The 14,836-nt window shown below is 45.7% G+C and overlaps 1 protein-coding gene across 2 annotated transcripts in view; it reads right to left on the bottom strand.

The window, feature by feature from the left end:
* Positions 1-11,041, bottom strand: part of mcc (MCC regulator of WNT signaling pathway) — a 90,224-nt gene extending 79,183 nt beyond the window's left edge. Inside the window, exons 1-3 of one of the 2 annotated variants that reach the window (XM_035391957.1) lie at positions 10,619-11,041; positions 7,586-7,830; positions 6,555-6,805 (exon numbers count right to left, since the gene is read on the bottom strand). In XM_035391957.1, coding sequence (XP_035247848.1) covers positions 6,555-6,805; positions 7,586-7,830; positions 10,619-10,746 — 624 coding nt within the window. In that variant the 5' untranslated portion in view covers positions 10,747-11,041. The remainder of the gene's footprint in view (positions 1-6,554; positions 6,806-7,585; positions 7,831-10,618) is intronic. The other variant, XM_035391958.1, reaches the window with a different exon arrangement.
* Between the last annotated feature and the right edge of the window lie 3,795 nt (positions 11,042-14,836).

Here is a 14,836-nt window from a genome sequence, read left to right as displayed (position 1 = left end):
ACCAAAAAAATGCAGCCAATCCCTGAACACGTGCCCAAATTTTTTAATTTAGCATGAGAGCGCTGCAGTCTCCGAGCGGGAGCCAACCACAGCAGTGCACTCTGGGTAAGGAAGCTGCCATACAGTTTGTGTGGTTTCCACAGTGAATGGGGCGAGACCCAGGCGAACGGAAAACAGCTCCACGGTCCTGTGATCGACAAAAACCACACATCCGCAAATCCAACAGGATCCCAATTCAGGAAGACCATGTGGAAAGAGACCAAGCGGCAAGTCCATCCGAATCATTTCCAAACGGCAAGCCTGCAGGAAGGGGCACCACGGTCGGGCGGCTAGTTTTCAATTAGAGCCTGCCGACCCAACCCAACCGACCGTGCGCATATCCTCCCCTCCCCTCGCACACAAAGTCTTTATTTATCATCCAACTCGCGGCCTGCGGGTATTTATATTTTACACAGCCCACAAACAGCCCGCTCAGACACAAACCACACGAACCCAGGAGGCCGTTTCCCCCGTTCGAGAAAAGACGGCTATCGTTTCTGCGAAGGCTAACGGTCCGGCGGGTTCGCAATTCCCTGGAAGTGCTCCATCTCAAGTGATTGGTCTGCCCGCGATGGACGCTCTCAGGAGAACGAGTGGCGTAATGAAATTGCGCTAAAGAGTCTCTCGCGCGCGCCAGTAAATCAAGGGACTGACCACAGGGAAGGTTTACAAACTCTCCGCTAATGAGATTATCCTTAACTGCTTCTTCTTTTTCTTTGTTAAAGCACAGACTGTCCCGCTTTAATCAACAGTAAAGGGAAAAGAAAGAAAAAAAAGCTCTCCACCGTTTCCTTCATTCCTCCTTCAGATCCGACCCAATTTTTTTATTTCGCAAAAAATTCCAGGCCCAAAAACTGCAGGGCGGACATTACGCAATCCACCGTCGTTTCAGACTCACACCGGGGAGGGGGGAAAAAATCAAAATGACAGACACAATGTTCGGGATCGCACGCAAGAATAATTAATTAATTAACGAAGGAAGCGCAGTTCCAGGGGAAATGGCACCCTGGTGTAATCTTGAGGAAACATTCTAAACCTATTAAAAAGACACAAATCACTATCATGCTTTTTTTGCTTATTTAATAAAACATTTTCATCGTTGGATTGAACGCTAATTTCAAAACACAGCTGCCACTTGGAATACTGGCCATAGCAACAGGGTTGCCATTATTCCATCAAGGACCCCCCTTTACTGCTCATCAGGACCGAGCCGAAACGAGCTGGAGGGTGAAATGGACCGCCAACGACCTACGCCAACACACAAAGGCCCTAAAACTTCATCTTTGAAAAATTAAATATATTCAATTTACTCGCTTTTGATTGCTCTCGATATTGCGGCTCGGGGGGGGGGGGGGGGGTAAAACGATAAAACAGCAGTACAGCCGAACATCTCCCCTTCCTGAGGCCTGCGTGAGCCTCCCCTCAGACGTTAAAACTGTCGAGACCTCTCGGCGCACGCCAATTAAGACCAGGAACGAGCGCGAAGAACCGAAACGCCGCCAGACTGCAGATATCTGCCCTCACTGACGGAGGAAACCATCACCCGTGTTAATAAGTTAATAAAAGACCCCACCGAGCGGTCTACCTGAGGCAGGCATCAGAACCTCGGCCAAAGGAATTACAGGGCTCGATATATTTTTGGTTTCGCAACCTGCAGTTAATCATAAAACCGTCAGAAAAATAACTTCTTCCTCAAAGATTCAGCCTCTCGCCGTTCCGCGTTCCAGCCCACGAGGGCTGCAGTGCTTCCAGCAGGTAAATCGCCAGTTTCAGTCATTTACTGACCACTTTCAGGATACCGTAATTGTATTAATTACTCTCTCACGGTTGGTGTGTGAAAGAGCAGTTTTAATACAATTTTACACAGTTTTTTTTATCCTTCACAAATATTCACTGCCGTTAAATATAATGGCTTAATACTGAGTACAAAGAAAGCAGGAATCCCACCAATTAATCACCACAACTGCGTCGATTACTCCTTCACAATGGAGTGAGAAAGACGGGAAACTAGTCGGACAGAGATCAACTATCTTTTACAGCACAGGCACGTGAATTTTGGTGAGGCACAGTAAGTTTTAATATAGTTTAGTTGAACAAAGCAAGAAAAAATACATCAATAAACAAATACAATAATTATTATTTCAACAACCGTAGTAGCAGAAATAATAATAATAATAACAATAATAATAATAATAATAAATGTTTTGTATGTAGTATGTTTATGACTGCTACTATTGGCAATACAGCTCCAGGGTTGCAGGTTTGACTCCCAGCCGAAGCCCACCCAGCAGTTGCCGTCCTGAGCCTGAAGCGCTACAGTAACCCCCCCCCCCCCCCCCCCGTCGTGTGAATGGGCCCCGCGCAGGGAGAACTCAGGCTGCCCGCGTCGCTCTGGAAAAGAGCAGCGGCTCAGAGCCTGAATGTGATGCAAACGTCTCTCTGTGGGGGGGGGCGGGGGAGGGGGGGCTCTAACCGGTTACAGACACCACAAAAGGGCACGACGTGGGCTGGGAGCGCCGTTTCCGTCTCTGGCTTCAATCCCAAGGACATGAAACATTTTACAGGGGGACTAATTGAGTGAACCCGCACTGCTGTGTAGCCTACAGCTAATTAACTCAGCCGGGGTAATTGGTGGAAACAAAAGCCCCCCGTGCACATACCAGAGCCCCAGGAAACGAGCTGCCCGCCCACCCCCCCCCCCCAGTCTGAAGTCTGACGGTGGTTAAAAACAATGCCGAAAGTACTCCAGCACTGGCGCGTCTTTCCCAAGGTGCTCTGCCATTGTTTATAAGCAGGAAGTGCACGGGCATGCTGGGTAATTGGAACCACACTGTTTGAGCGCGGCCAAACTGGCTTAAATAAATCCCAGTCTGCGGCCGATCACACGCCACGCTGGTCCCCCCCGGCACACTAACACAGCGTCCCGCGCCCCCCCTCCCCGCGCCCCCCGTCCCCATGCCCCCCGTTTAAGGTCGCCCCGCTTCGCTCCCGGCTCCAGGAGAAACAGACGGCAGACGCTGTGCCCCGCGCATCACCGTCCCGCCGCCAACCCAAAAATCAACAAGCTTCCTCTTCATAATCCATCACAGGCCTCTCAGCTTCCGCCATAAACACAGTCCCGTGTGGGACTCAAAAGCCATGCGCTCAGCAGAACTGGGAAGGGAGGGTGGGGTGCGGTGGGGTGGGGTGGGGGGCACACCTGTGAAACTGCAGCTACAGCCCACCTAAACCTGAAGAGGCGTCCTGTCATCTCACCTAAACAAATAATTTACCAATATACTTTTTCTCTTTTTTAAACTAAAGTAAAATATTTAATATGCAAAATATTTGGGATTTTTTGTGTCACAAAGTAGACTACTAAACATGCACTGTACTCAAAGACCAAATAAACAAATAAATTAATTAATAAACAAATAAATAAAAACATTTTCAGACAGCTGGACAGACCCAGTTTGTCCAAACCTTCAAGGGCACAGCTAGCCACTGTGCCTTCTGAATGACCAAAGCCCATCACCCAATAACCCCGCCTGCTGGGCGCTTCTCTCACAGACGACCCTCATGAGACGGCCCCCTTGTGCGCGTACGCTGGCGGCAGGACGGCCAGCCACACGCACCGAAAAGGACAAAAATAAACAAACAAAAAAGTACCTACCTGACCGCCCATGGATTCACCAGTTCACAGCAGCAGCAGCAGCAGCGCATGCAGCAGCGCATGCAGTCCCAGACTCTGCAGCGCTGCGCGTTACCGCCGCGTTCGGAGTCGTCGTCTCTGACCGCGCACGGTACGGACCAGCCGCTACGCTTCGGCTACGCGGCGGGGCGACGCCATTGGTCCGTCTGTCGGGGATGACTTCACTTAACCCCCGGCTCGCCGGCCTGCCGGCGGCGACGGCCCGAGGGAGTTTGTCACGGCGCTGACGCCGATAAACCACTCAGAGAGTTATGGGAAGCGTAAAAAGCGCACGTGGACCCGAGCGTGCCCTTGAAACGCGATGGGAGACATGACGGCACATTAGACAGCCGTGAGATGAATAATAGATACGCATGCGTTAATGAACGCGAGTGATCAGGGGGTTTGGGGTGGGGGGGGGAGGCGGGGGGGGGAGTTGATGGGGTTCGGGGGTACCCAAGGGAATTGAGAATGGGAATCGCATATCAACAACAAAAAGCATAATGAATTAATGCATTTTAAGGAACATAATGTCATGTATTTGGCCTCCAGTTTGATCTCAGCTCTCTGTCTGCAGTGAGGACAAAGGTGTGGGGGAATTGGAGAGAACAAGTTCAGACACCTGGTCAAAATCCAGTGCCTACAACCCACATCTGCTTGTGCAGGGACCGTGGTCTCCAACTTTTCCGAAAAACTGCAAAACAACAAGGATAAACACACTCGACTGGGCACTCTCCACATTTCAGTCCAGTACATTTTACACGCGCAAGACAAGAACTATGAGGACAATCACCTCCAGACACTTTTACACACAACAGGGATCAAGCAGAACAGAAACTTTCATTAGCAGTTATGAACACTATGGAATCACACTGTCACAGTCTGTTGATCTCTAATCATATATATATATACAGAATGTATAATTCACTTTCAGCAACAGCAGTGGACACGCTCTCTTGAAACAGGGAGGACATTTTGGGGAAATCCTTTATTTCCAACCCTGACATACACTGCCCTCTGCAGGATACAGGCACACACTACATCTTCAGCCAAACTTGCAGTCTCCACAGTTCATCCATGTTACATCCCTCATGTACTGGACCGTTCCAGCACCTTATTTTTCTTAACATCTGCCCCTTATGCCAGCTCAAGAGAAGTCTTCTGAGTTCAGAGTAGTTTAAGGAATCCCTTCTGAGTGTACTGAACAGTGCAATGGCTGCAGCAGATGGGCTTTTAATGGGACCCCAGAATTCTCTCCTCACCAGAGAAATACAGGAGCCCGCGTGGGTCATTCTTCACTGATCGAGAACACACATGCAAGGGCACGCGCACACACACACACATACGCATACAGACACACGCACGCACACACACAAACACATACAGACATACACGTACACACACGCATATGCACACACATGTATGCACACACACACACAGACAGACACACACGTATGTACACACACACACACACATACACTCCATTCGAATTTAGAGTGCCTGCCTCGACAATCACCAGACCAGCTCTCTGAACCCATTAAATCTGAATGAAAACACAAGGCAGAGGTTTTCCTTTCCGTTTCCCCCCCCAAGAGAGCTCCTCCTATTGGACCAAAGACACTGACCAATCACTGCAATGGTAGTGCGTTCCATTCAAATTTATTACACAATCCAGCAGATCAATCATCTTTAATGCAAGTGAAAGGGGAGTGGTCGAAAAAGCAATGATGTGCATGAACAAAAATGCAGAAAAGCTCTTGCAGAACAAACTTGCAATCCACAACGCCGTTTGGTCTGGGTCAAAAATTAACTTCTGAATATTTCAACCATAACGACACTTTAGAAATCACTCCACATTAAAAATACGCCCAGGTAAAAAGCATTTTTGGCTAGACGAGCAGACAAGGAGATCTATCGCCCACCCAAACACACAATACCAATCACCTCACATCCAAAACAGACAACAGCGGAAATCCAGCCTGACAATCCAACAGCACATAATGCAGTAAAAAGCACACAAGCTATTAGGAACCTTTAGCAGAGCGCGTATGAGGTCTTAGGAACATTTAGCATAGCGCACATGAACGAAGCGGGGTCTACAGAAGCACTGACGTTAGCAATTTCCTGAGCTGGTCAATGCTGTCGAAGATGTACAACCACCAATCAAACTGCAGAATACTTTTGCACAACTAATCACACAAACTGTAACAGCACTGGGCAGGACGTTGGCACAGAGTACTCAGTGTTGGTATAGAGTACTCAGCGTTGGTATAAAGTACACACAGTGTTGGTATAGAGTACTCACAGTGTTGGTATAGAGTACTCAGCGTTGGTATAAAGTACACACAGTGTTGGTATAAAGTACACACAGTGTTGGTATAGAGTACTCACAGTGTTGGTATAGAGTACTCAGCGTTGGTATAAAGTACACATGGTGTTGGTATAGAGTACTCACAGTGTTGGTATAAAGTACACACAGTGTTGGTATAGAGTACACACAGTGTTGGTATAGAGTACTCACAGTGTTGGTATAGAGTACTCAGCGTTGGTATAAAGTACACATGGTGTTGGTATAGAGTACTCACAGTGTTGGTATAAAGTACACACAGTGTTGGTATAGAGTACACACAGTGTTGGTATAGAGTACTCACAGTGTTGGTATAGAGTACTCAGCGTTGGTATAAAGTACACATGGTGTTGGTATAGAGTACTCACAGTGTTGGTATAAAGTACTCACAGTGTTGGTATAAAGTACACACAGTGTTGGTATAGAGTACTCACAGTGTTGGTATAGAGTACTCAGCGTTGGTATAAAGTACACATGGTGTTGGTATAAAGTACTCACCGTGTTGGCCAGCTCCAGGTAGTTCCCCCCCAGCGGGGCAAAGCGGGCCCCGGACTGGGACACCAGTTTTTGGAGGACAGCCTGCGGCTCCAGCCCCGCCCCCCGCTGTTCCAGAAGCTTCTGCAGGGTGGGCTGAGGAGGCTGTGTCTGGGACGACTGCGCAGGCTGCGCATGCTGCTGCAGGTCTGGGCTCTGCAGGTCTCGAGCGCCAGAGTCATACTCCCAGCTCTCCCGCGCCCCCGACAGGGCGCCTGTGGAACAGCAGGGGAGAGAGCTGAGCCAAACTCACTCACACAGTCACATACAGATACACATGTACTCACACTTACACACATGTACACACACGTACATGTACTCACACACACACTTACACACACACATATACAGTCACACCCACACATACAAAAAACATACACAAAAGGCACGTACACACACCGGCACATACACACACTCACATGAACAACAAGCTTGTTGAGAAGGGACTCTACAGAGGACATGACCCCCCCCCCCCCCCCCCCCCCCCCCCCCCCCCCCTCAGCAGTCAGGAGCTAATCCTTTGGGCCAGTGATGTGTATGCATTCTGGAATGCAGTCTCTGCAACTTTCATTTATACCACTTTATAATGCACTTGTACTGCCACCTAGTGACGCATGGATTTATCTACCAAGATCTCTGTCCGTTAAAAAGAAGACTGTCTTTAAATCATTGAGCCTCTGGTATAAAAATTTGCTATAAAAATCTGGTATAAAAGTTTGTCGGATTAGAGAAACCGAGTTTCTCTAAAGCGATAGGACTGCGCCATAAGCACATGGATACGGCCTCTGTCGTCCGGTTTGAATGACTGTAGGGGGTACGGAGACAGCCCTTATGAAGGTATCTCAAGAGCAAGCACGCAGGGCCGTGAGGGGGCAGACGCCTGGGCCTCACAAATACGAATCAAAAGGCCGCGATGACCTCAGAGCTGGTGCATGTGTCTAGACTCCGCCCCCCACCCACGAGGCCCAGCTTTGCTCCGCCCCCCCCCCGCTCACCGAGGCTGTTCTCGCTGCTGGTTGGCCAGGAGGCCACTCGGTCCCGGAGCTTCCTGCGGCCCGAGTGGTCGGACAGGAGCGAGAGCGCGCCCTCCTCCTTGCGGATCTCGCTCAGCAGCTGGATTCGGCAGCGGGCGAAGTCCTCGAAGGAGATCCTGCCCCGCTCGTCGGCCCCCAGCTGGTCCATGATCTCAGCCACTGACTCCTCCATGTTCAGCTGCCGACACACCATCAGCAGGTCGTTCCTGCAAGGGAGGGGGGCCAGGGGAGAGCGTGTGTGAAAAGAGCCCGGCAGCGAGTCTGCACATGAAAACCTTATTCCTAAGGGGGGGGGGGGGGCAATGATTGTTTTTTTTTGGGGGGGGGGGGGGCAGGGGGGGGCAGGCTGGAAGTCAAGGTCCCCCAATCCAAAAATCAGGACAACATGCAACAGTAAACATCTGCAATCTCTGAGAACTGAACCGTTTTGGCAAATGAGCCAACTGCAGAGTGGCAGCCTGTCACACAGATACAAACAAGAAACAGCCTTTTCACCCCCCCCCCCTTTATAAATAATATGAAGCAAACCCCAAGTCCTCCCAAAACATACACTTAAGACTCCCCTCAAACATACATTGAAGACACCCCCAAAAATACGCTGAAGCAGACCCTCTCAAAACATACACTGAAGCAGACAATCCACCAAAACGTAGACTAAAGCAGACCCTCGAGGGCCATTTCCTTTGTTGATTTGACAGTGGAGACCTGAAGCAGAAACCCTGTGTCCCTCTGGAAGAACCCAGAAGGCATTCAGGACTGAAATGTCAACATGCCTTGTTTTTCCTTTTCTAACTTTTTCAGAAAAAAATAATAATAATACTTTGCGGACGGGCTGCTGAGTCAGGAAGTAAACACTCAAATATGAGCTAAACAATCCACTCTCTGTGATGTGGGGAAAACCAGGACACATCACAACACAACGCAAGGGAAGTGGGTCACAGCCATAGGCGTAGATTTCGGGGGGGATGCAGGCGATACGTATAATATTTAGAACACGTGCATTTGTCCCCCCCAATAAAAACATGAAAGAAACATTTCCACCATAAATCGATGCAGAAAAGGCACAAATTGGTGCATAAAAATTCACCAGAATGCTGTATGTATCTATGTATTTATGTGAGGCCGCGAAGCAAAGCTGTGAAAACAAATTTCCCCTGAGGGACAATGAAGTATTGTATTGTATTGAAATGAAGTGTTTGACGCTCAAAATTTCCTGGGGGAGGACACCAAGACCCCCCTGCTTAATGTGTCCCCCCCCCAATGTTCAAACGAAACCTACGCCACTGGTCACAGCACTACTGATTCAAAACGTCGTCTTATTTCCATGTCAACAGCAGAGACGCAAGGGCAGACAGGCCAAGATGTGCCCATCTGATTGTGCGGCGGTCATCATTACAGAAGCAAGCTGTGAGATGCAGGCACATGCTCATTACTGAGGCTAAATCAACTAGCCATACAACTCAGTCAATTAAGGTTCACACTCATTGATTTTGTTTTTGAGTAGCAATTCTGTTGAACAACTCCTCCATAAGCACTACACAGATATTTATATAGCCTAAATACTTATGTCAATAACTGCCTGTACTAGTAGTGTTTATAAAGGAGTTATTCAGCTTTTATGAAGGTCAGTTTAGAGGAAGTATCACCATTTGTAAAGCTAACATTATTTAATGAATCAAAAAATATTTACAATTCAAGGGACAACAAGGGTATGTAAAAAAATAAATAGCTGAACTGAACAACTAAATAAAACAATGAAACAACAAAGATAATGTTGAGGTTTAAAGATGCTTTTAAATTGAACTGCTTGTTTACCCAATATGTAAAATGGCAATGGCGGGTATCACACGTAAATCTGTTTTGGCAAAAAGTTTACACTACAAAAAATCCCTACAAACTCAACTGTCAGCAACTTCGAGGACATTGAATATGCCTGTAGACTGATTCTCCGGGTGACCTTGGCCAGCCTTAAGCGCTCTGGCTTTCAGAACCGATACTTAGTTAAAGAAGTTGATTAAATTCACATTGGTGTACGGTAATGATACAAATAAATAAATAAATAAATAAATAAATAAATAAAGTTACAGCACTATCAAACTAATGTAGTACATGCATTAAACTGAAAACTCATTTTAGAGTGCTGATGAGTTTTGGTTCTCCGCAACGATTTTAAAAGTCACGAAAATTCCAGGAGCTGCACGTTAGCCATCGCGCACCATGGCGAAATAACTGAATTAGTGCATTTATAGCTAAACGCATACTCTGGTTTTGGTACGCTAGGCTACAAATATGTGGAAATAATGCCAGAAACGTCCTGTGATTTATTTGAGCATTTAGCTAGCTGTTAGCCAAGTTAGCTAATGAATCACAGTAACGAAAACAATCTGTGGAATACATGTGGCTTATCCAGTTAATTATATATAAATTAAGTAGCTAATAACGATCTATTTCTGACAGTTTCTGTTTGTGGTAGTAGTATTTTTACCTAATACAAAGGCATTCCGTGTTGTTGTAGCTAGCCAAATACCCATCATATATTCGCCAAATGTTGATGTAGCTAGCTGTAACATTATTTAAGTTCTCAGTACTGTGTAGGCTAAATTCTTGCGACATTTCCGCCGTCATCAGATTGGGGTCGTCAAAATGAATGATTGCCTCTCCAAAACTTTGCATTGTGCGCAACATTTTTGGCAATCACAAAGAATTGTCATCTTTTTATTTCCACTTAACCCCTTATGAAAAACTGGCGACACTCGAAAACTCCAGGGCTGGGTCCAAATGTAACGGTGTCGAAGTTTGCGCAAACTTCTGGCAGACATGAACATTGCATTTGATTTAGCAGCTAATTAGCTAGCTTAGCTTGTTTGCAAACAGTGTATCGCAATTATTTCGAATCAGGGTCAACTAGCAAGCTAACCGAATAGTTGTGTTACCGTTTCACTTTTTGGAAGGCTTCCTCGCACTTTTTTCTCATTAAGCATTTGTGAGCGTTACCTGCTGATGTATCCGTCTCCGTCCCCGTCGCACGTCTGAAACAACCGCCTCATTCTCTCCTCTTCGCCGGTGCTAGATGTGTCACTGCTGCCGCTACTAACACTCACCTCCACCGCGGCCGCCGCCATGATCTCCCCAAAAATGCAAACTGCTCCTACCCGCACTTATGTTCCTCTGAAGTCTGTGGTCTCCGAAAACTAACTGTTGCGCTATCAGATAGTCATTCCTCCCCGGGCCATTGGCTGTTTACGGGGCAAACGAAAGTATGGGCACTTTAATCCAAGAGCACGCAACGGGTGCATATTTCAATCCTAAAACCTGGGAGGGAGCGTTGCCTGTGCGGATCCCTAGTAAACTGTTGATGGAATGGAAGTGGGCTGGTCCGCAGCTGCCTGGGATCCTAAGCTTTCTGCCAGCTCTCGTTTTTCCCACTCTCTCTCTCTCTCTCTCTCTCTCTCTCTCTCTCTCTCTCTCTCTCTCTCTCTCTCTCTCTCTCTCTCTCTCTCTCTCTCTCTCTCTCTCTCTCTCTCTCTCTCTCTCTCTCTCTCTCTCTCTCTCTCTCTCTCTCTCTCTCTCTCTCTCTCTCTCTCTCTCTCTCTCTCTCTCTCTCTCTCTTTTAAAACCCTAACTGCAAGATTTGCGCCTGTTCATAAATAGCTACAGTTCAAAAGCGGTACATTTGCGCAGAGCGCACGAAAAAACTTCGCACGTTAACTCCTATTTTTTGACTACGGATGCATCTGTGAGTCATTAATTCGCAGTGTGCGCGAGTCCGACTGCTCAACTCATTCGTCGACTAAAGTAGGCTACGGTGGTGCCTCCGCAGCAATCTCTGAAAAATTGATCGGAAGAAAGATGAGCAGCCGGTTAATGTTTATGATCGACTAGCCTACATCAGCACGTAGGGAGGACGCTATTGAAGCATCCACGTAGACGTTGTTACGGTTAAGGTGTTAATAAACGCAGATATTAGTGTAAAAACTTCTTTAAAAACATCTTTTAAAAGTCATTTTCTTTCTTTATCGATTGTAAACTCGCTTCAGAGTAGTTGGTAGTAGGCCTACTCTGATGGCTAGGCTTCCTGTGCATGTTTCGTAATAACTATTATTAATGCAATCTGCAACAACTTTTGTCTTATTTTACTGTATCAATGTGTGCCGGTCCCGTTGTATGTGAAAGGGAGTATGGCTTGTGACGCAAGACACATTTCAGAGAACTCTGATAATAAAGTATAATCTAATCTAGTCTAGTTACTTAATCAACAGAAATATCTTCATCAAGGACTAGAGCTGTACCAATGCATCATTCAGAAATACCAGGTCTGTCTGTCAGGTCACTATTCTTTTTCAGAGATTTATGATGTATTGCGATACCACCAGTATAACCTGGCAGTAGCTCCTGCAGCTCATTTCCACTGCTAAGGATTTTGAGGTATTTGTGAAATGCAAGCGTAGGACATAGCCAAGGGCTGAAAAGAGTAGATCTTGGCATGATGGTGTTGCCAACTGGAGAAAACAAATACATTATTGATTCCAAGGAATCCTATTACTAAAACGGGTCTATCTGTTGATTACTGAGGCCAGTTTTTCTTCACGGGCTTGTGAAAATGCATCCATTTTGTTTCGCTCCTGCAGAGAGTTCCAATATCCAATGTGGCCTAACGCATACAGGGCAGCAAACTGGTCCAGTCTATCGGGTGAGATTTGCAACCCCACTGGGTGTTATTTTGGGTCACTGAGTGAGATTTGTCCATCAAATAGAAATGTTTTAACAAACCTGCTTTGCAACCAATGTTTAGGTCTACAGCCACATTGCTAAAAATGGGGGGGGGGGGGGGGGGCAGAACCGTGTAATAAAACAATATTGTTGCATAGCTTTTAAATTCTGATGGTGGTTTTTGGAACTTAATTTAAAGTTAAGTAAACACAGGAGGCAAAATAAAAATGCTAGCCAAACATTACAAGAGCTACCATCAGAAGTAGTAAATGATGAAGAGCAAGTGAAAGTGGACCATGACAGATGTTAAGAAGTCCCCAAAAATATACCATGTGACTTTGATCCTTCATATCAAGATGATAGTTTAAGTGCAACACAAAAGTGTTAGAGGAAGATATGAGTGTAACATGAAAGTGTTACAAGATCAAGATAGAAGGATATCTTATTAAATGATCGCAGAATATTTGAAAGTCCATACCATACCTGTGTAACGTTCCTCACATTTTTTAATATCACATGTTTTTCAAATTACAAGATGGCAGAAACTAAGAGTGTGACTTTAGTTTGAATGTTGGGGGGTTGAAATGCACAGAGCCCAAAAACTGCAACTCTCTAGGGGGGCGTCCGGGGCATGTCCCCCCTTTAGAAATGTTTTAAAAACAATTGTGAAATATAATTTCTGGTGATTTCTTAGGGAAAAATACCTCAGACTACTCATCAGTATATACCAATCAGAAAATGAAATTCCCATCTTTCAGTGACAACAAAATGATTATCGAAAATTGTATGAGTGGGTGGGGCAAACAACTATTTTTTTCCTAGCAAACACAGAAAAATAGAATATTGAGGGGCTGTAACCCCCTATCGCCCCATAAATGACACCCTTGGCTGAAACACATAATCAGTTGTTTTTCATCAATAAAACATACTCCTAGCTCCAACATGATATTGCATAAAGTAAATCTATAGCTTGTGACTGACTACCTGTTGTTCTATGGTCTGGAAAGGGGGATTTCATTTGTGCCTATCTGTCACCATGGACAGCCATCTTGCTGCACGCCACACGGTTCAGCTAGTTGATCTCTTCTAGATGCAACCCTACCGGCTTTGGCTAACTCCCCTCTGAGTTTCCATGGTTACCCAGAAAACCGTTCAGACAGCTTGTGGCCTGTTGCCAGGTGGGCTTCTTGTGAGCAGTGCTTACTGCGTTTGCTCCAAGAAAACAAATTACGTGACTGCCAAGTGATTCTGCGCTGGTAGAATTTGTGTTCCTTGTGCTCCACGCACGACACATGGGATCGCGTGTGTGCTCATCAGCAAATTAAATCCAGTGTTAGCTGAATGGAGGGGGCTGTCTTGTGCATGAGAAATGACCTCCAAGGATCAATACAGCAACACATGCAATGACCAGTGTTGTATAAATTAAGCGCCCTGCATAGATTGCCTCTGGCCTCAAACGGAGGAGAGATGGCTTCATAAGCCTGTGGCTAAATCTAATTAGCTAAACTTGTCTTCTTTTAAATCTCATTTAAGAACCTTTTTTTAAACTTACCATTAACCTTATGTAACAATTTTACCTGTGGTATTTTTTTATTCTATATTTTTTGTCTTTATTATTATTATTATTATTATTATTATTATTATTATTATTATTCACTGAACAGGCACTTCAGTCAAAATCGTTCCAGTCAGTACAGTTCTAGTTGACCATACAGTTTTTCAACATGCTGAAATGGGCTTGCCAAAATGTTCCTTTCTGATATCACCGAGAACAGCATAGATAATTGATACTCAGCCAGTAATTGAGATGTATATGCAAGAAAAGAATCTGTGAATATAACACACTTTTTATGAAGATGAGCCCAATTCATCAGATGATTTTGCTGGTCTGTAAGTCTGTACAGCGTTTGCATATTGAATTCAGACTCGTAGAAGCCTCAGTTTAAAACACAATTCCTAGCTCGTTCACACATTGCATTCTCTAGTCTTGCCAACAAAACGTGTTGGCTGTGATTTGTGAATGAGTTGTATGTGTAGTTTCTGAATAGCTAGCATTTATAGTGCAACCTGTTCTCAGCAACTTCAATTAATAAGAGCCAACATGCATTCAGTTATTTTGGTGGGCGGTCTGCTCACACAGTACCTTACAAATGAACCAGGCCATTGAAGGCAGGCACTTAACTAATATACTGGATTGTTTTTGAGTTGAACTTCTTTCTTTAACAGCTCGCATCTTTGTTACGCTCCTGTGTTACTCCACAGTTCATGGCTGAGGAGACCTGGTGTGTGACCTTTTCAAGGTCGGGAAAGGATGCAGACACAAGGCACTTTGTTCTTTTTCCTCCTCGATTTTATTCAGTCCTGACATTTCTGTGATTGACTGGCTATGTCTTTCAACTTGGACATTCATTCTGTTGGATAGTTCAGTTAATTGAAACCTGAGAAATATGTGCATGTGTAGTTCTATCAGACACACCTTTTTTTGGGAGTATTATAAAAAGA

The sequence above is a fragment of the Anguilla anguilla genome, chromosome 14 (genome assembly GCF_013347855.1).
Source record: "Anguilla anguilla isolate fAngAng1 chromosome 14, fAngAng1.pri, whole genome shotgun sequence".
Lineage (NCBI taxonomy): Eukaryota > Metazoa > Chordata > Actinopteri > Anguilliformes > Anguillidae > Anguilla > Anguilla anguilla.
The sequence above is the reverse complement of the archived record's forward strand: the minus strand, read 5'-3'. Positions and strand labels throughout refer to the sequence as shown.